Source organism: Triturus cristatus, chromosome 7, assembly GCF_964204655.1.
Source record: "Triturus cristatus chromosome 7, aTriCri1.1, whole genome shotgun sequence".
NCBI classification, from domain to species: domain Eukaryota; kingdom Metazoa; phylum Chordata; class Amphibia; order Caudata; family Salamandridae; genus Triturus; species Triturus cristatus.
In genome coordinates, this window is record NC_140590.1 from 1,368,005,098 (window position 1) to 1,368,027,574 (window position 22,477).

Here is a 22,477-nt window from a genome sequence, read left to right on the forward strand (position 1 = left end):
AAACCTTAGAAATTCACTGAAAAAAGAAAAGGTTGAAGGAACATTATAGTTATGCTCAGATTGTACTTGTACAAAACCAGTGAAATTCAGCAGTTATAATTACCTGAGCTAACTAAACATACAATCCTGCAAAACATTGCTTATGACCTCAAATATTATATCACTTATTGCATGGTCAGTGACATCACTGATGACATCTCAAATGACATAATCTACAGAGCCACTCACACTCCCATTCCCATAGAAACTCTCATATGCCCACTCCCACACTAATCCCTCACATACCTATTCACAGACCCATCCCAGTACTCAAACAACCAATCATTAGCCAAAGAGCCGCTCACATCCACTTGCTCATACCACCATACACACTCTCCAAATCACCCATACAGCCACTCATGGACCCACTAACTCACCAATACAGATACTCATTCATCCAGTCATACAGATATACAGGTACTCATACACCCACTCACACACACTTCCAGCCACTCATACAATCACCAATATAGAAACTCACACAGCCACACACTCACCCATACAGCTATTCACACTGCCACTAACTCACCATTACAGCTACTAACACACCCACTCACCCATATAGCCATTGACACAACCACTCACTCACCCACAGAACCACTTACATACCCCTTCACAAACCCATACAACCACCCACTCACTCACCCTTACAATCACTTATACACCCAGTCCCTCACCCATACAGCCAAACAGTCATCCATACAGCCACTCACACACCTATGCAGCAATTCACACAGCCGCTAACTCATCCATACAGCCACTCACACACCCACTCACTCTTCAATACACACACACATATACAGCTACTCTGACATCCACTCACACACTGACAGTCACACAGCCACTGAGAGGAGATATGTTAGAAATAGTATGTCTAATTACTAGCACAAAAAGAATAGTAATGTAACTTAGGCTGTAGCTTAGTATACATCTTTAAGTCTCAGAAACATTTACAAAACACACTCACAGGATTATGTAATCAGCAATGTCATTTGAGATGTCATCAGTGATGTTACTGACCATGTCATCAGTGATATAATATGTGAGGTCATAATCAGTGCATTGTTGGGTGTAAGTTATTGTTAGCTCAGGTAACTATAACTGCTGATTTCCCCTGGTTTTGTATGAGTAAAATCTAAGCCTAACTATAACATTCCTGTAACCTTTGTTTTTTTGGTGTATTTCTAAGTTTTTTTATCCTAAAACTCTATTTCTTACCTACAACGTCCCTGTTACCTTTGGTTTTTCCAATGTGTGTGTGTGACCCCAGAAACTGGTCTGGGGAGTGGGATGCATGCCCTTTTCCCATATATAATAAAGCTGGGCCAGAGAGATGAGGTCCAAAATGTGGCCCAGTGAGGTGGACAACGTACCCACCTCCCCTAAAGATATTTTACAGTCCCTCAAGGATGGGGTCCCTGGGACTGAAATCAGCCCAGGGAGGAGGGCTATGTGCCCCCCACCTGTGGTGGCTGCTTTTAAGGTGTCGGCAACATGCCAGGCGCTGTGACCAATCCTCCACCACGCACGGCCTAAGGCCTTGTGCGACGTGGGATTGACTGTACATGGGGGTTGGTTGTAGTGCCTGGTCATAGGTCAAGCCCTGTGGCCAACCCCCACCATGCACACCCAAAGGCTGTGCATGGGGTGGGGTTGGCTGCATGCAGGAGGTTGGCCAGGCACTGTGCCCAACCACCCACTGTGTTAAAAAAAAACTTTGAAATTTACAGAAAAAAGCCAAAGGTTACAGGTACATTATAGTTAGGAAATAAAATGTTAAAGCCCTAAGAAAATCACTACAAAAAGCAAAGGTTATATGGACGGTATAGTTAGGTTCACAATTTACACAAACAAAACCATAGAAATTCAGCAGTGATAGTTGGAGTTATCTCAAGAAACTATAACTTGTGTCCTAAGGGAACTATAACTAATGCCTTCACAATGAACTGCTAATAACCCCACATATTACATTCCTCGTGACATCTTCTATGACATCACTGATAATATCAGAGCGACATTTGCTGTAAAATTATTGATGAGAAAACTTTGCACAGGTTATAGTTTCTTGCAAGAAGTTTCACTATAACTGCTGAATTTCTATAGTTTTGTGTGTATAACTTGTGAACCTAACTATAACGTCCCTGTGACCTTTGATTTTTGTGTGTAAATATATATATTTCCATTCAGTGCTTAAATCTGGCATTCCAGCCTTATCTAAGGACACTTGCTTCGTGTTTGCAAATCTGTGCATTAAAGTGCTGGCTGCAGATATCTGTATGCAACCTATAAATCACAGATTTTAATGCTGTTAGATCCACTGAGCCTTTCAATCCTCTAAGATGGATAAAGTTCCTAGGTTATGGGGCCCAAAAAAATGTTTTGTCATGGTCCTCATGGAAGCCTGCAACACCATTAATTGTGGTGCTTAGTGACTTCCATTAGTTTGTATCAGTGCTTATCTGGGAATTTGTAAAAGGGCATTCCACATGGTACCACCATTGTGCCCAATGCTTTCTAAAACAATTTGGTACTATTGAGCTGTTAGATACAGGTAAAACACTGCCAGGATAAAACCAACCTTGTTTTGAGGGGGCATCAGCACATCTCTGTAAGACCAGATAATATTTCTTATAACTCTTGGGGTCATGCATCATAGAATGTCCACAGCTGCTCCCCTACCAAAGGGATAAACTCACATTGTCAGCCACTGTAGTATGGTGCTTCTTCCACCTGACACTGTCAAAAGAAAGAAACAAAAAATACAAGGGTCATTCTTCTCTCTCTCTCTCTCTGATTTTTAAAGACTGCAATTATCATCCATATGTAAAACTTTCTGCCCAATTTCTTCCTTAGAGTGTGGCTTTATGACAGACAATAGAGGTATTGCTTTTAACTTACTACTCCAAGAACTTAAAAATTCCGAAATATAATTTGTACCATTTTAATTTTTTTGCATGCTTTAGAGTCTTTGAAGCTTATGAAAGGGTAAGAATTGTATGCCAACAATGTTCAGAATTGTATGCTCACATGCTAAACATTGCCATTACGGATCACACCCTTTTATGTAACTTACCCTATTCCATCCAGCTTTTAATCCTGATTGGGTGAGATATATTACTGCTTACAACATCATAGAAACTGGGTGTAACTGCACACGTGATATCATTTTCAATACAGCATTTTTGTTTCTCATCAAAAGTTGATGTATGTTACTAATGCTTAGTGCCTATGGTTTTGACTCCCTATTGTGGATTGAATGCATGTTTATAACTGAATTGGACCACCTGCTGTGAAATCACGAATTTACAGATTGATTTTACATATTTATCTCAGTATGGTCCCTGCTGAAGGTCTGTTTCTAGTTACCTGATACTTTTGATGTTGCAGGTTTTGTTCCTATGAAAACGTGTAAGTTGTGGTGAATTCCTACATTTCTTTACACGTTTCTGTAAATATAGCTGGACAAATGCTTCCCTTCAAATAAATTAGTACAAGTTCAATGAACCTAACATATGGCTTCCATTTTGGGAAAATGTTGTGGAATATCTACTGCTATTGGGCTGTGCTCCTTTGTGCCTGGGCAGAAGAGGAATGGTCTCTGCTGCCCTAGGAAGCCATATTTACGAATATCACCCGCCTGTTAGAAATCCCTGGACTCCATTGAGTGTGGCTGTGCGGTCACCAGGCCCAGAGCACTCAGACAGCAAACATTTTGGTTTTTCAAAAATAAACTCCCAAAGCAAGACTTTGTTTTCGAAAAACAAAAAACAATTATCCCTCACAGGCCTGCAGTTTTCTCCGATAGTGTGGGGATCATTTATTTCTTTTCCTGAAAAAAGCGCATCAGAATGTCTGTCAAAAAAAAGGGTGGACAGTCTGATGTACTTAGACAGATTACCCGCTGTCTGTTGGGCTATCAGTCAAAGGTTTCCACTGACATTGACAGAGGAAACATAAGTAATGACGAATAATAAACAGAGCGCACAAACCAGGAGTTTACTAGGCAGGGGAATCCACCAAACTTTATATAAGGCCCTGTAATTTGTGAATTCTGCTATGACAATTTGTTTCATTCCACTGATACACGGGATACCTCGTTTATCTCTTGGGGGCGCGCTTCAGCCTGTATTATATTCCTGATTATGTCTCTGCTCACTAATTACACAGGAACAAACATTTTGGTTGAAGGCCAGCTGCACTTAATTTCAATTAGTATGCCCTTTAAAATGAACCTAGGTCTCCTAATCAGCAATGTTTCCGGTTTCTGTGTAAAATCAACGGTCGTTTTCGATGATCCATTTTAAAAAAATCCTCCTTGACCAGCAATCCATGTTTCTAAATTTTCGGCTTCAACATTCATCAAAATGCATTGGTTTAAGTTTACATCACAGTATTTGTGCCCTCCTTAGAAATGCAATTTAAAATTATTGTTTTCGAATATTTCGATACACTTCCTTGAATTTCAGTATTTTACCATATTTCTCTGGGAATGCAGGCTTTTCAAGTTAGCTGTAATTTCTATACCTTTAGCTGCCTAAAGCCTCTCTTTCAAATATACAATTTCCCTCCTTTTAACATAATGTGTATCCTGAGGACTTAAAGTTTATTACATGTATATTTCACAACTGTGTGGGTTCTTACAGAAATTATTCAAACAGACAGTTTTATTGACTATTCTCACAATTCCATTGCAAATATCCTCAAATAATTTTCTATGTGGGGACAATGATGTTAAGGGGGTTGCCTCCTTCCTGCCAGCTCATTGCCAGTTCTACCATAACTGCCTTGGTTGTAGCTCAAACGAATGGAAATGGGTTGCGATGCAGGTGGTCTGTGCAGGGCTTAGAGGAAGGGCTAGGAACATGGGGGTGGAGCCTATTGACAGCCCATTGGGTCAGTTAAGAGGAGACAGGGACTACTGATGGGTCAGTGACTGAAGGAACCCACCTCATATTCCATTTATCAGTCCACATTCATCACTCGTTGGGTTTGATAAACTTCTACTCAAGCGATATGAAGTTTCACCATTGCACCAGCTTACAGTCATTCCATCGGTCCAGCAGTCGTGCACAGGGAGGAAGCCACTTTTTCTCTTTTGTTGACGCAGGACTGGTATCACGAAGTAATGCAAACAAAAAGCAATTCATGGATCACTGCAACAATGATGATTATTCACAGAAATCAGCTCTTTGAGCTGACGCCATGTTCCTGCCATTGTTTCAGCTTTATTTGCTGTTTACTGTGCACAGGGCAGGACTGGGGAACAAAAAGCAGCCCTGGGAAAAATGCTCGAACCAGTCCCACTCACTTCGTTTCCTCACACTAGCTCTCTTTTTTCATCCATTCTCTCTCTCTCTCTTACTCTCTCTCTCTCTCTCTCTCTCTCTCTCTCTCTCTCCCTCCCCACACCACCCACCCCCTGCGAGGAGGTGGGGAACATGAGAGCGGCACCAGGAGCAGTCCTGGGCTTTCAAAACCGGCCTCTAGGGGCTCAAACCCACCACGGAAATTCCCGGTGGAATACATTTCTTGTCCGGCCCAACTGTAAAGCACCAGCCCTGATTCAGTCATTGAGCTAAGAGCCACCAGCAACCCTGTCTCAGTCATTGAGCTAAGAGCCACCAGCAACCCTGGCTCATTCGTAGAGCTAAGAGCCACCAACAACCCTGGCTCAGTCGTTGAGCTAGGAGCCACCAGCAACCCTGGCTCATTCGTAGAGCTAAGAGCCACCAGCAACCCTATCTCAGTCATTGAGCTAAGAGCCACCAGCAACCCTGGCTCATTCGTAGAGCTAAGAGCCACCAGCAACCCTATCTCAGTCATTGAGCTAAGAGCCACCAGCAACCCTGTCTCAGTCATTGAGCTAAGAGCCACCAGCAACCCTGGCTCATTCGTAGAGCTAAGAGCCACCAACAACCCTGGCTCAGTCGTTGAGCTAGGAGCCACCAGCAACCCTGGCTCATTCGTAGAGCTAAGAGCCACCAACAACCCTGGCTCAGTCATTGAGCTAAGAGCCACCAGCAACCCTGGCTCATTCGTAGAGCTAAGAGCCACCAGCAACCCTATCTCAGTCATTGAGCTAAGAGCCACCAGCAACCCTGGCTCAGTCGTTGAGCTAGGAGCCACCAGCAACCCCGGCTCAGTCGTTAATCTAAGAGCCACCAGCAACCCTGGCTCAGTCGTTGAGCTAGGAGCCACCAGCATCCCTGGCTCAGTCGTTGAGCTAGGAGCCACCAGCAACCCTGGCTCAGTCGTTGAGCTAGCAGCCACCAGCAACCCTGGCTCAGTCGTCAATCTAAGAGCCACCAGCAACCCTGGCTCAGTCGTTGAGCTAGGAGCCACCAGCAACCCTGGCTCAGTCTTTGAGCTAGGAGCCACCAGCAACCCCGGCTCAGTCGTTAATCTAAGAGCCACCAGCAACCCTGGCTCAGTCTTTGAGCTAAGAGCCACCACCCTGACTGAGGGGCGGTTTTGGCTCCAGTGTCAGGCAAACTGTTGATGATTGGCTGGTGCTAGAAGTCAGTCAACATGCAACAGCCCTCACTGCTTTGGTGCAATCGCCCACAATGCAGCAAGAAAAGAGGCATCTTTCTTGAGACATTGAACTAGCCTGTCTGAGCCCACCAGCCTGCCCCTGGAGCAGCCTTTAAGGGAGACCAGGGAAGCACCACTCAGTGTCACTAAGTGACCATGTATTGGGCTGTGGACACCAGGGGATTTCTAAGTGTGTCATATACGAGTTTGCAGTGGTGCTTAAAGCTGCCTCACTCCAAGACTCTGCTGATCCTCAGCTGAGTCAGAATTGAGTTTTTGCAGTATCTCAGCATACAAGAGTGCTGCTGAGGCCTAAGAAACCAGCCTTATAACTGCTGATAGGTAGCCTTGGCAGTCACATAACAGTGGCAACGAGGGTACTTTTATAGCCATCAAGACACCGCATAACATAACATTGCACATGTAAAATGTTCCACTCACCCATGTTGACATCAGTTCAATTACAATTTCACAGACTCGACAACAGACGAAGAAGCGCTTTCCCATTAAAAAATGACAGACCCTTGCTGTATCAAACCTTGATGTTTTATCCAGAAATTTCTATGCAACATGCATATTTTTCATTGTCAACAAACTTATTCGCATAAGATGTATAAAACTGGCTTGCAGGGTCTTTTTATTTCCTTATAAATATAAATATAAATCTGTTAGCACTTGGTAAAATTATTAGAAATATTGGGGTGGATATATTTCAAACGGGAATGTAAGGTCGAGTGACGAGCTGTGTACATACTTGTGTTTTTCAGAAGTAGATATGTGCACTGAAATGGATCATGGTTGTGACCACACCTGCGTCAATGTGCCAGACTCATATTATTGTGAATGCAACGCAGGATACAGACTTGGTGAAGACGGAAAAACATGCTCTCGTAAGATGACTTCCTTTAGATGTGATCCTTTCTGAATATTAGGAGGGTAACTGACCACTATCTCCCCGAACCTTCCTATTAGACCATCAAAGACACCTCTAGAAAATCAATCCCATTTTCCCCACAATTTGTTGTTTCAACTCAGATGTGCATGCCACAATTGTATTTGCAAGAGGAAAAATGTACAATGCAAACGCACTTTCTTTTGCAGTATATGTTCTCCAAATTTACAACGCAAACACTTTCTTTTGCGCTATATATTCTCCTTGGGTCAAAGATTTAAATTGTTTTGTAAACAAAAAATATTTTGCTTAGATACATTTTGCTGAAAATATATTTGCCATAAAATCTTCGACATTCCTATCATTTCAATTTATGTTTCAATATCCATGAAAATATAAATTCAGAGTAATTTTGTGCCTAAAACCTCTTTCCTTAGGAAAGCCTATTTCCTTTCCACACCACTTCCGTACTCGACACACTTATTCGAAAGCTCTCTAAATGGGGAAACAACCCTTTCATTCACCTACAAGGATCATGGCACACCTGCATGTAGGACCAACAAACATTGTTACTACATAAGCACGGACGAGATAGACACTGTGAACTAAAAGCATAATGGTGCCTTGTGCCTCCGCTTCTCCACTACTTTTTTTTTTAACAATGTTAACAAATAGTTAACATAAGTAGTAAAGCTTAGAGGCCAGCTAATTTATGAGTTTGATATTTTTTGATTTTCTGGTGTCGAACCCCCCCAGGGCAACCCTTTTTTTTTTTTCTTTTTAATGTTAATCATTTTAGTCTCCGTGACCTTCAAACTTTTATTCCAGAGTGATGTCTATATACCATTTTCTTAGGAACCCATGCAGAAATCAGGCTACACTCAATCTCATTCGTTATTGAAAAACAGGGAACATCAGAAGACAGTTTATTAGTTCACCAAACTTTGACACAGCGCAACCCAGCAAAACAACTTGCTGTGCTGTGTCAACTGTTGAGGGCAGGAGTGTGCCAAAATTACCAAGATATGGTGCGTTCCTGCTCTTTCCTTCTGCTAGCGCTCTAAATTCAACCTTGCGCCAATGCAGGAACCCTTGCATCATGGTTCAAGGGTCCCTGCGTTGCAGGCAGGATTGTTTTTGCGCAGGGAGGGACTCCTTCCTACACAAAAACAAACATTAGAGGTGTATTTTTCTGCAGAAAGCAGCACACTTAGAAAGAGTAAAAGACAGGGAGAAATAATGATATATCTGCTCGTTGCATCTCTATCGGGAAGGAGTAGCCTTTTGATGCATTCCCAGGTTTGCCAGTCTTGGTAAATCGGGGAATGCACTAAGATCCATGAACACCCATGTTCCACCCATGGAGCGACTTCCCAGGGCGGAGTAACACAAGGCAGGGACTTGCGCTGCCTGGTGTTACTCTAGATTTACCAAACATCGCAGGGCCTTGCAAGGTCGCCTTGCGTTGCTTGGTAAATCTGACTAAGGATTGCCTTGCCCTTGCGATATCATGTGTGACACAAAGGCAGTGCAATCCAATGGTAAATATGGCCCCCGGTATTTATGTCAGAAGGGCAAAGTAGCATTTATTAAATTGAGATTATTGTTTTGGGGAGACCGAGGCAAAAAAAGAAAGAAGTTAATTGTGTTTCTGAGCTCAATATGGTGTGAACCACATAAATTGATCTTTCTTAAAGTAGAAACTTGCCTATTTTTATAGATGCCGTTCATGGGGTCTGTAGAGGACATCGTTCAATAGGAGCATTAGATTTTGGGTTTAGAAGGCACGTTATTAGAGATGGGATGCACTTTGATTTTCAAGGATAGCATAGAACAACCATTTCCAGAACAAAATAACTCGAAGCATAAGTAAGCAAAGCCATTCATAAAATGATTTGTTCGGCACTGGTACATGTTCTCGATGGTAAAAAGACAGTACTAGGAGCATACCCTTTACCACTATATCAGGAAAGTGGATTTCTGGTGATGGTGCTAGATGGGAAGAATGTTTGTACAAATGCAAGCAGTGGAAGGAGAACAGTAACACAATACAACCCAGTATTAGCACTGCGACAACAATACATCACATTATAATAATACAAACAACAATATATTAACCCCTTCGCCGCGGCGGGAATTCCGCCGCGGCGCTGGGGGGCGCGGGGGGGCAGCGCGGTGGCACTGTGCTCATGACGGAGCCGCTCCGTCATGAGCCACGGTTGAGCTGTGCTCATGACGGAACGGTTCCGTCATGACTCCGCCCAGTTGCGTTGTCCCCCCGCACAGGCGGGGAAACAGCGCCGCGTGGGCGGAGCGGCCGCCAACGGTCGTGGCATGACGGAACCGTTCCGTCATGAGCACACGGCAACCCTGGCTCATGACGGAACGGTTCCGTCATGAGCAGGGAAGGGGTTAATAGCAACAACACATAGTAGACGAATACAACACAAAATGAAACAAGACTACTACAACACAAGAAATATTGACCCTCCATAAGACACTCAAACAAAATACAATACTTTAACACAATACAACAGTAAAACACAGTAAGCAACAAACCAAACAACACCATAGCACATCAATGCCCTTGTGCTATAAGTTTGTGCTATGTCGTTGTATTATGTTGTGTAAGTGTTGCTTTTGTGGTGTGAGATATTTCTTTATTGTGTTGTCTTGTGGTTGTATTTTTGGTGTGTTTTATTGTGTTTTATATGTTGTTGTTTATTAGTTTGTAGTTCAATGCTGTGCTGCTGCATTGGTGTTGGCTAGTGTATTCTTATAGTTTTTTGTTGTGATTGTCTAGTTGTTGTATTGTCTTCTCTGTTGGATATTTGTTATGTTTTACTCAGGTTTTATTGTGTTTTTCTTTTGTTGTTACTTTTTGTGGGTTGTTTCTTTGTGCTACTTTTGTGTTGCATTGTAGTGTTGTCTTTTTGGTAATGTTATAGTTTCTTATTAACACATGCAATTGTGTTATGTTTTGTTGTAGAGTGTTTTTGTGTTGTCGTTTTGTTTAGGTTGTGTTGCATAATTGAATTGTGCATACTATAGATTGACAGCTACTTTCTACATACTTGTTTTCTTTCAGTCATAGATATGTGTGCTGAAATGGATCATGGCTGTGAACACATCTGCATCAGTGAGCCAGGATCCTATCATTGTGAATGCAAACCACATTACAGGCTCAATGAAGATGGAAAATCATGCTCTCGTAAGATTACTTGATTAGTGTGCAATATGTTTACTGTTAGGTACCGCACATTTGTGTTAGGAAAGACTGGCAGCAAATAGGATCTTTTTTGAATGCTTGGAGTGGTTCTATCGATCCTCTAGTGATTCTTGCATTTATGGTGACAGTGTTATTTTGAGGCTCCGCAGTTGCTAACAGTCTGAAGAATAAGTAGCCAATATTCCTGAAATCTGAGTTTGGATTGACATGCTTCCCAACTCATTGAAACACGACGGAATTAATCTATGTAGTTAATTCTCTCAGAGGCAAGATGTGTTTGTGGTGTTCTGTTGTAAATTGTTTAGATATCTTGAGTCTCGGACCCACTAGTCCTGTTACTAGGTTGTTGTTACATAGTTAACTATTCTATTCTTTGAGGAGAGTGGCACAGGGTGAAGTAAAATAATGATATTTTTGTTTTATATGCTATGGAAAATGTACTAGAGAACTCAAAATAAGACTGGCACTTCACCATCACTTCCTCAAAACAATCCTTTTTTTAAGAAAAGACAAAAAAATATTATTGTCAAAGGGGAGAATCAATCATTAAACATTGGACACTTATAATATATCATTTCAAAAACACATTGAATTTACATATAAATCAAGTGGTTAATAGTACCTAACAAAGGATAATGCATATTGCTACATAAGCACACAAAAAATGAATATAATTAGTCTCCCATCCTATCCTAGTAAACTTGTGCAAGTCTGCCCCATATGGAGTCGAATCACTTCATGGAGCAAATTTCTCTAGTTCTGGCTAAAGCCATCTCCCTTTCATAAGTTTCCTACATGATTGCCCACATTTGTGCTGCTTGAGTGGGCTTTGGGGAAATCCATGCCCTTGCTATGGAAAGTGAAGCAGACACAAGAATGATAGAGAAGAGGGATCTCAGGTCAGAGTTAGCTTCCACCTTATAACCTAACATATTCTCTTTCTAAGGATCATCTAAACCCAGGCAATCCAAGACTCCAACGCTCAAAACAAGGAGGCATCTTGGCTTTAGGATTACCAAATATTGTCATTAGTGCTTGATGACCGGTCACTACTGTGAAAGGCTTTCCATATAAGAATACATGGAAATATTCACAAACCCAGACCTCTGCCAAGCTTTCATTCTCAGGTTGGTAATAGGCACAATCAGTGTATGACAATCTTTTACTGATGTAAGCCATGATAGGTCTTTGGGCATTTCACCTTCCATTGTGCTGTGCAAGAATTGTGCCCAACCCAACTGGGCTAGCATCAACCTCAACCTCTGTATGAAGCTTGTGGTGATTTCAGTAGACCATTTCAGTGGCTTGCTTTATTCTGTTGACACTTTTCTTGCATTCATGTGGCATTGAAACACCACAAAAAAAGGGAAGAAAATAAAATTGGGAAAGAGAAAGAGGTACAGAATAGCATGCCAAGAAAAAGGATGAAGGGGCTTTGATATAGTATCTAAGCTAGTCTGCTATACCCATAGTTTACCCTAATCTATTTAGCAGCCTCATGTTGCCATTGGTTTAGAACCTGCTCAACCTCCAGATCTGTGTGGAACATCTGAGAATGACCATCCTCAATAACCTTTAGGCGCACAGGTTCCTGTAAATAGACATGTGCACCCACTGCTTTTGGTGGATCGACGAGCTGGAGCAACTTCAAGTGTCTATCCATAGTGTTTTTACACAGGTCCAATCTCACGAAAATGGAAATGGATTCTATCAGTATTGGAGTAGGGGATCGATCATTAATAGATATGGCCTGTCGCAGAAGAAAATTACCAACAAAAATATGCATTGGGCGAGGGAATTGTGGATAGGCCTGGGTGGTAAATTCCGTTCCGCTCGCGGAATTTGCGGAATTTGGGTAATTTTTCGTTCCGCGTAGAATGCGTAATTGCCCAAAATTCAGCGTTCTGCTTCTTGGTGAAATTTTTTGCTCGTTCGCGTTCTCAAAATGTGTGTTCGCGAGATATTTCCCCCGAGCACGCAAACAGCGTTCGCGAACAGGAAAAAAGCATCGCGAACAAGCAATTCTGCATGTTCGCAGAATCTTTGCGTGTTCGCTGAGATTTTTTACCATTTCGTGGAGCTTTGCGTAGCGCGACTACGCAAATTCTGCCCACCCCTAATCGTGGACTGGCTTAATTTAAGAAAAAAGTAGTCTAAGAGCCCGCTGTATTTAAGAATCCCAATCCCAGTCTGCAAGCTCCGGAAATGCTTTTTGGAATAGTTTCATAACAAAAGCTTGAGGGTCAGATCCTTCCTTCCCTGAGGCACCCCAAACAGCCTTAGGTTGTTTTGGCGTTGCCTATTTTCAAAGTCTTCAACCTTCTCCTGCAAAAATGTTAGTTGGCTGTCATGTGTTTGGACTATTCTGGTCATAAACGCAGTGGTCTCCTCGGTGTCGGCAACACATTGTTGTAACTCCAATACATCACATGTAAGTGATGCAACTTTGCTAGTCAGCTCTGATAATGATTGCTGAATTAAGAGATTATTCACCCTGACCTGCGCATAATGCTCTTGCGCTTCTAATCTTTGATAGTGCAGATATATGCTCCATTATAGTCAGACTGACATTGTACCTAGTTCTAGGTTAACTGTTAACTAATACTTTAAATTGGTGCTCTACTTTTTTCTAGGAACATTTTCTTTTAAAACTTTTTAAAAAGTCATTTCTCTGGTTCCCCTTATTCGAGTTTGATCATGTTGGTGTCATTTTTGATTATGACATTTTTGTCTATTCTTTTAAACTGGTCTGTGAGTTACTTCAGGGCACAAGTAATAATTACTTCAGTGAACTATAACTGGTGAATTTCAATGTTTTCTTTTACTTTAAAATGTTATGTTGCAACTGGCATTGTGACCTAAATATAATATCACTTTAAGCTTTGATTTTTCAGTGAATCTAAGGTTTTGTGTTTTTTGAATACCTAACTATAACTATCACTTTAACTTTTTGTTTTTTCAGTGACTTTCTAAGATATTTTAAATGAACGTCCCTTTCAATATATGAAAGGCACACCTAATAGTTTTGGCAAGGGATCAATGGATCATTACAAAATACATTTATATAAAGCATTTGTAGCCAAAACAACTCTAAACAAGTGTCAGACTCTTTCTTTTACACTCTTCAAGCCACATAATGTAACCTTAAGACCAACCACAAGAGATTCATGCATTCCCAAACTGAAGAGCAAGAGTTCCAGCTCTGGAAATACTGAAAACTGTCAATGGATTATCATGGGGTCATTCTCGACAGACCACAGGAAACAAAGAATTATCTTTTAAGTATTTCTGGGGGGGGGGGGGGGCTGCTGTACTCCTTGCAGTCCTCCACAATACCTAAAAAGTATGCTGAGGGTGCCTCTTCCCAGATTGGGACACTACCATCCACTAAAAAATATTTACCTTCTAACCCATAACTTCTTCCCTTCCTTTATATTATGTTTTTGTGGGTGCCCTGGTCCCGTCTGGGATACCCAAGGCTTATTTTTTGTTGTGCCTAGCCAATACCCATTCTGGGTGCTGATGGGAGACATACTTTGTTTTGGGTGGGTGCATCGGTGCCTACCCAGGACACCTACATCTGTAAAATTTGTTAGGGGCTCTGGAAGTAGTGACAAGCTACTGTGGGGGCTGGCAGGAGCTGGCCACTTTGTTTTTTTGTGGGTGCCACAGAGCTTCCAAGAACCTGTATTACACCCCTGGGCTTTGTAAGAGGTGAGAAATCAAAGACTGAACCACACCCTTCAAAGAAAAATCATTACCTTAATCCCCATTCTTGTGTGAAATTGACAGACCTTTTTCAGCACTCTTTTCCACTCTTGCACTGCCTTTTGTTACTCTAGATTTACCAGGCAACGAAGGGCCATGCAATGTGGCCTTGCGTTGCTTTGTAAATCTGACTTAAGGAGTGCTTTGCCTTTGCGACATCGTGTGTGACAAAAAGGCAGTGCAATCCAATGATAGATTATTGTTTGGGGGAGACAGAGGCAAAATAGGAAATACGTTAAGTTGCATTTCTGAGCTCAATATGGTGTGAATCACATAAATTGATCATTCTTAGGGTAGAAATTTGCCTATTTTTATAGATGCCATTCCTGGGGTCTGTAGAGGACACCGTTGAATAGGAGCTTTAGATTTTGTGTTTAGTAGGCATGTTATTAGAGAGGGCATGCACCTTGATTTTAAAGGATAGCATAGATCAACCATTTTCTGAACAAAATAACTAGAAGCATTACTAAGCAAAGCCATTCATAAAATGATTTGTTCGACACTGGTACATGTTCTCAATGGTAAAAAGATAGTACTAGGAGCATACACTTTACCAATATATCAGGAAAGTAGATTTCTGGTGATGGTACTGGATGGGAAGAATGTTTGTTCAGAGGTAAGCAGTGGAAGTATAACAGTAACACATTACAACCCAGTATTAGCACTGTGACAACAAAACATCACATTATAATAATGCAAACAAGAATATATTATTAGCAACAACACACAGTAGGGAAACAAACACAAAATGAAAAAAGAAAACCAAAACACAAGAAATATATACCTCTTCATATGACACACAAACAAAATACAATACTTTAACACAGTACAACAGGAAAACAAAGTAAACAACAAAGCAAACAAAACCATAGCACAACAATGCCCTTCTGTTGTATGTTTGTGCCATTTCATTGTATTATGTTGTGTAAGTGTTGCATGTGTGGTGTCAGGGACTTCTTAATTATGTTGTCTTGTGGTTGTATTTTTGGTGTGTTTATTGTGTTTTATATGTTGTTGTTTATAAGTGTTAGTATTTGTAGTACAATCCTTTGTTGCTGCATTGGTGTTGGCTTGTGTATTCTTATAGTTTTGTATTGTGATTCTCTAGTTGTTGTGTTGTCTTATCTGTTTGATATTTGTTATGTTTTACTCTTAGGTTTTGATGTGTTTTTGTTTTGTTGTTACTTTTTGTGGTATGTTTCTTTGTGGTACTTTTGTGTTGCATTTTAGTGTTGTCTTTTTGGTAACGTTATAGTGTCTTATTAACACATTCCATTGTGTTATGTTGTAGAGGGTTTTTGTGTTGTCATTTTGTTTAGGTTGTGTTTCATAATTGAATTGTGCATACTGTAGATTGATGGCTACTTGCTATATACTTGTTTTCTTTCAGTCATAGATATGTGCGCTGAAATGGATCATGGTTGTGAACACATCTGCATCAGTGTGCCAGGATCCTATCATTGTGAATGCAAACCACATTACAAGCTCAATGAAGATGGAAAATCATGCTCTCGTAAGACTACTTGATTTAGTGTGTACTATGTTTATTAGTAGGTGCTGCACATTTGTGTTTGGAAAGCTTGTCAGTAAATGTGATATTTTCTGAATATTTGGAGTGGTTCTGTCGATCCTCTAGTGATACTTGCATTTATGGTGACAGTGTTATATTGGGGCTCCGCAGTTGCTAACAGTCTGAAGAATAAGTTGCCAATATTCCTGAAATCTGAGATCTCAGTTGTAGTTAATTCTCTCAGAGGCAAGATGTTTGGTGCTGTTCTGTGGTAAATTGTGTAGATATCTTGAGTCTCAGACCCACTAGACCTGTTACTAGGTTTTTGTTACACAGTTAACTATTCTATTCTTTGAGAAAAGTGGCACAGGGTGAAGTAAAAGAATGATATATTTTTTATATGCTATGGAAAATGTACTAGAGAACTCAAGATAAGACTGGCACTTCACCATCACGTCCACAAAATAATCCTTTTAAAAAAAAAAGTTTTTATTAATGTCAAAGGGACAATCATTAAACATTTGACAATTATAATATAGTATTTCAACAATACATTGAATTTAAATGTAACTCAAGTGGTTAATAGGACCTAACAAAGGTTAATGTATATTGCTACAATAAGCAAAAAAAACGACAACAAAAAACCCAGAATATAATCAGTCTCCCATACTATCCTAATAATCTTGTGCAAATCTGCCCCATATGGAGTCAAATTACTTCATGGAGTGGATTCCTCTAGTTCTGGCTAATGCCATCTCCCTTTCATAAGTTTCTTTCATGATTGTCCACCATTCTGCTGCTCGAGAGGGCTTTGGGGAAATCCATGCCCTTGCTATGGAAAGTGAAGCACCCACAAGAATGATAGAGAAGAGAGATCTCAGGTCAGAGTTAGCTTCCACCTTATAACCTAACATAAACTCTTTCTAAGGATCATCTAAACCCAAGCAAAACCTCATAATATTCCTTGTTTCCTTCCAGAATGTCTCCAACTCAGGGCAGGTGGTGAACATATGCACTATATTTGTGGCTGTCAGCCCGAACTTTAGGCATTTACTCCAGTTGCCCAATAACTACCCTCTTTACGAGCCCAGCTAGCTCTCCTATGCAGAGTGCAATATAACATGCATATTGTCTGAAACTGTTGCAGCTTTAGATTGATAGAGTGTACTTCTAATGCAGTGTTGACCTCTATAGGAGTAAAGTCTAGACCCAAGGCATTGCTCCATTTTAACGCCAATTTTATGCCAATAATTTGGAGCTCTCAAGAAATAGTCCATGATCTGAAGGTATTTAAAAAATAGCTGACACAGGAGTTCAAAAGAAAGCTGTAAGCTTTCGAATGTTCAGAAGCCATTTTGGTCGTATAAGCGTCCTAGCCGATCGAACTCATAACTAGTCCATAGCCTACAGACAGAGCCATAAAAATATCTCCGGAAGCATCGGCTTGCCCCACAGAGGAAGATTGCCATGAGTTAAGGACAGAGCACATTTAGTTAAAATTTCCCGCCATGTCTGTACAATATCTCTGATGGTCTAATAAGTGAACTCTATTGAAGTAAATAGGATCATTGGTTCTGTATTGAAGCATTCAGCAGTCAGAACCAAGTGCAAGAGAATGACAGAAGTCTTGATTCTCAAATGATAGAAGGCTGCGAAGATAGCCCGCAGACGCCACCCAGAAGTACAGTTTGAAATCCGGGAGTTGTAGCCCCCCTGTTTGTAAGGAAGCTTAGTAAATCGGATTGCTTGACATACCTGCTTGTGCCCCCAAATGAAGCTCCTTAACTCCCTTTCTAGTTTCTTAAAAAAGAGTTAGGGATACGTAGGGGAATAGAGAGGAACAAATATAAAAATGTTGGTAGTACTTTCATGTACTTGATGTTGTATCTTCCTATTATGCTGATTGGCAATTTATGCCAGCTCTCTGATTTTTGATAACAGATTGCAGCAGTAGATTATAATTTAGGCTCAATATGTGATCGACCTGAAGGGAAATACGAACACCCAAATACATAGCTGTTGAAAAGACCCCCAGAATTGGCCTATCAGACTCAAAGTTAAGAAGCACTTGTGTTATGTTGACATTTAACTTATTTCCGGAAAAAGTGCCAAATGTGTCTGCTTCAAGCGTAATAAAATCTTAACGCGGCTGCCAGGTCTGAGGTAAAAACGGCTATGTCATCTGCATAAGCAGTAACTTTCAACTCACAAAGACCTGATCTCATCAGTAATATGTGTGTTTTAGAGTGTGGTGCGCTTATAAACACCTCAATATATAATGCTAATAATAGTGGGGAGAGAGGACACACCTGACAAGTGCTGTGATATATTCGAAAGGGAGCAGATTGAGGACTGGCATACAGCCATTTGGCTTGCGGTTTACTATATAAAGATTGTATCCACTAAATTGGCCACCCAGGCCAAATGATTAAAGTTGCCCAATGACAGCCTCATATCACTCGATCGAATGCCTTTTACGCATCTAGCAAGACCACCCACATATTAAACACAGACTTCCTTGCTATACCAAACGCCACGATTACAGTATTAACATGGGCCGTGGTGTCCCGGCCCAAGATAAAACCAAGTTGTTGACTCAACACCAATCCTGACATCAGAGGTGCCAACCGAGTTGCCAAAACTTTAGCAAAAATGTTGGCCTCTGTATTTATAAGGGATATAGTAGCAGAAGAACTACATTCCTCAGATGGCTTGTCCTTTTTTAGAAAGGAAACAATATTTGTTGTATTCCATAAAAGAGGCACTTCTCCTCTGACCCCTATACATAGTATAACATTGCTCAGTGGTGGCACTATGATGCTCTTTAAGACTTTACAGAAAATGATTTTATATTGAGTCATCCCCTGCCGACTAGTCACGGTTTCAAGGATTTCTCTGTGTAGGATTTCTCTATTAAGGGAGGCAGGCTCTTCTTGATTCAAGCACTGGAGGCTGTACTCTTTTAAGTATTTAGACAAATCTTCTTCATTAATTAAATTGATTTGTACATAGAGTTTCTGAAAAAACTGGTAAAATTGCTCAACTATTAAATGTGGATGCATATGTAATGAGCCATCCTCCCCTTTTAAAGCCTTGATTTGTCTCTTAGGTTTATTATTGGCAAGCTGATGTGCCAGCACTTTCCTGACCTGTTCTCCATATTCGTACTGAAGAGAGCGATGCTTGTTATGGCTAGCAGCCGTCTTTTCTTTCAGCGTCCTACCCGGGGATGAGCATTTATCTATCAGTGAAATATACAGCTGCTCCTGGTTTTGGCCCAAGTGTTGGATTTCCTCTGCGTGGAGGGAATCTATTGTGTCAGTGCTTGACAAGCACTCGCTTCCTTATTTTTTATTTAGCTGTAGCATATATTGCTGGGTAATACCTCTTATATAAGCCTTCATTGTGTCCCATACTATAAAAGGGGAGGCAGGGGTGCTCACAATGGGTCTAAACTGTGTTTTCATGGCCTGGCAGAATCGCACACACCAGAGTGTTAATGATTGCTGATTCTGATTAAAGATCAGTAGCTCCCCAGGTGTGCAAGGGACCCGCTGCTTAACCTGAATGTACCAATTTCAGGATTGGTTTACCAACTCGAGAGGCAGCTCCTCTTGCTGCAACTGGCTTCTGTCTGCTAGCCAGGGAGCTGGACAAAGACCCCTCATCCTCTGTAACCGCAGTGGTCATTCCCAGTCCAGCAGTCATAGAGATGCGGGTGGCGCGTCCTCCTTTTGGTGCACTGACTTTCTGTGGGACCATATCTTGAGCTGGAGCTAGACAAGGCCAATAGAGGGCCGATTAGCCAGTGTGCATACCTAATCAGCAGTCAGGAATGCCTAGGAGTCCTTGCAACCAGAGCATACATTGAGATGGCTTGAAGACTAGTAGGATCCACTCAAAACTTTTTCAAACTTCTTCAATCCCCGTAACATCCATAGCTATAATCAGCTATAGTCTGCTGATATACTGCATTTTGTGTCCCTTCCCCTGCTGATGCAGCATGAGGCCACAGGAGCAACTCCAGGTATGTGCTCTCAATGGCGGAGCCAATCCACCATCTTCCTTTTTCCACCTCCGTAAGCCTCTATTTCCCCTCAAAACAATCCTGAACCTGTGAAAAAACATCTTTGAAGAAACAAAACTCTGCCTGACAGTGAGAAGAAGAACACATAAATAGCCATAGCTCCTGCTGACACCCAGGGACTGGAACTACTCTCTATTGGTCATGTGGTTGACCTCCTGTTTACTTGCTCCAGGACCAGAAAAAGCAGAACAACTCCGGCATCTAAGAAATCCCTGTTGACCACCTAGGGTTGGATCCTGAAGGCGAGTTGGCTGGAAAAAGATCTGGTGTCTATAAACAAGCTCTGAGAACCTGAGGGCTGCACAAGTAACCAAATAGAGTTTTAAGGAAAGTGTGTCTTAGCCACTTTTTCCTCCTCTGGAGAATCCCAACAAGGTGCTGAAGCTTCCTTGTAATTTAGCTAAGTATGAGGGGTCATCTGAATTTGGTCCATAGTAGGATGAACAAGTCATTTCGACTCCCCCGATATCTAGGAGGGCAATGATCCATCTACCTGATTGGTCCGTTTGGACCGACTTGATCCTACATGGGAACCCCTTTTTTACGACGATTGCTACCCCTCGGATGTTCGTTACTTGTTGTGAGGCACAAAAACATTGTACCCATGGGGTCTTTGAAAAGACCGCTTGAAATTCAGCTGGGTTTAAGTGTGTCTCTTGCAGTAGACATATCTGTGCAGGTGTGAGCTCTAAGGTAGCCTAATGTTAGTAAATCCCCCCCTGATAGTAGGAGGGGATTTTAATGTAAAACTCGATCCAGTAAAAGACAGTTCCCACGCAAGTCACACAATAGCAACTCCAAAATCACGAAGGGTCTTGAAAAACTTAATTTCAAACTTAAACTTAGTCGATCTATGGAGAGCCAAGGTAAGCAACACCCAGGGTTTCACCTATTATAGTAAAAAATATAATCATTCCTCATGGATCGATTATATATTGGTGAATAAAGAAGCGTTAAAAAGTTTTACAAGCATTATGGTTTTGCCGACACATTTATCAGACCATGCACCTTTACTAGTAGCTTATGCGATCAGCGATAAATGTTCCCAAACCCGATGGACCCTGAATAGAGCAATGTTATTGAACCCAGAAATAATTCAATCTATTAGTAGCTCTTCTTCAGAATTCTTTTCTATTAACCTGGGATCAACCTCCATAGATCACGTATGGGATGCCTACAAGGCTAATTTAAGAGGTTTAATACAAGCACAGATAAGTTTAAAAAATCGAATAAAGACCCAGGAACTAAATACCCTTGAGGTAAAGATTGCTGCGTTGGAGACTGAGATGAGAGAGGCTCCAATCGGAGCTGCGCGGGAACTAGATTTGATAAATGGTAAACTGGAGGAGGCAAGACAAAACGTTAGGCTCTTTCTAGATGAGAAGTGTAAGGCGCAATGGCAGACTAGAAACATGGAGGTCTTCGAATACGGGGAGAAAGCGGGGGCAATTCTGGCCTGGAAGGCAAGATTAGATAGGGCAAAGAACGATATCAATGAGTTATATATTGACAGTAGCGGAAATAAATCTAGTGACCCGGAAGAAATACAGAAGACTTTGTTAACACTATTTTCAGACCTATACAAGGAAGACCTTGAACCCTCCCAAGCCCAGATATCTAATTGGTTAAAAGATAAGTCTCTCCCAGTCTTAACGGAGGCCTCCAAGATGGCTCTGGATGCTCCCATTACTACAGAGGAGATATCGATTCAAATAAAGCGGTTAAAAAACAAAAAAGCAGCAGGGCTTGATGCCCTCCCCAACGAAATATACAAATTACTTCAAGATGACCTTTTACCAATACTCCACGCCCTTTTCAACTCAATCTACTGTCCCAATGGGGTGATGCCTAGATCATGGAGTGAGGCCACGTTGGTGTTAATTTTAAAACCTGGGAAGGACCCTTTGGTGGCGGATTCCTACCGTCCAATTTCTCTGCTCAATGCAGATTATAAAATCTTCATGGGTATTTTAGCAGAGAGACTGGCGAAGTTAGCTCCTAGTTTAATTAACTCTGACCAGAAAGGCTTCATACAAGGGAGGGTTATTCAAGATCAAACCCAACTTTTGATTGGAAACATAGATCTGGCAGAAGCAAGAAAAGACCCCCTGGCAGTAGTGGCAGTAGATGCCGCCAAAGCATTCGATCGCGTTTGTTGGAGATATCTATGGCAAGTTTTGGAGGTCATGGGAATAGGCCCCGTATTTATACATACTGTTACACACTGTTACTCAGGCGCTTCGGCGAAAATCCTCCTAAATAGTTCACTAACTCCTAGCTTTCCTATTCAGAGAGGGACAAGGCAGGGATGTCCCCTGTCCCCACTTTTGTTCAACCTCTATATAGAGCCCCTAGCCCAAACAATCAGACTGAATAATGACATTACCCCTTTTAAATCATTAAGCTATGAATGTAAAT

At 41.4% G+C, this 22,477-nt stretch overlaps 1 protein-coding gene across 6 annotated transcripts in view; it reads left to right on the plus strand.

Annotated features, from left to right (window-relative positions):
* MATN4 (matrilin 4) overlaps window positions 1-22,477 on the plus strand; it is a 170,224-nt gene that overhangs the window by 53,551 nt on the left and 94,196 nt on the right. Inside the window, exons 5-7 of one of the 6 annotated variants that reach the window (XM_085619077.1) lie at window positions 7,341-7,463; window positions 10,554-10,676; window positions 15,853-15,975. The exons of 1 other annotated variant lie outside the window; for it this stretch is intronic. In XM_085619077.1, the coding sequence (XP_085475203.1) occupies window positions 7,341-7,463; window positions 10,554-10,676; window positions 15,853-15,975 (369 nt within the window). The remainder of the gene's footprint in view (window positions 1-7,340; window positions 7,464-10,553; window positions 10,677-15,852; window positions 15,976-22,477) is intronic. 4 more of the 6 variants (XM_085619078.1, XM_085619079.1, XM_085619080.1 and 1 more) reach the window with 4 other exon arrangements.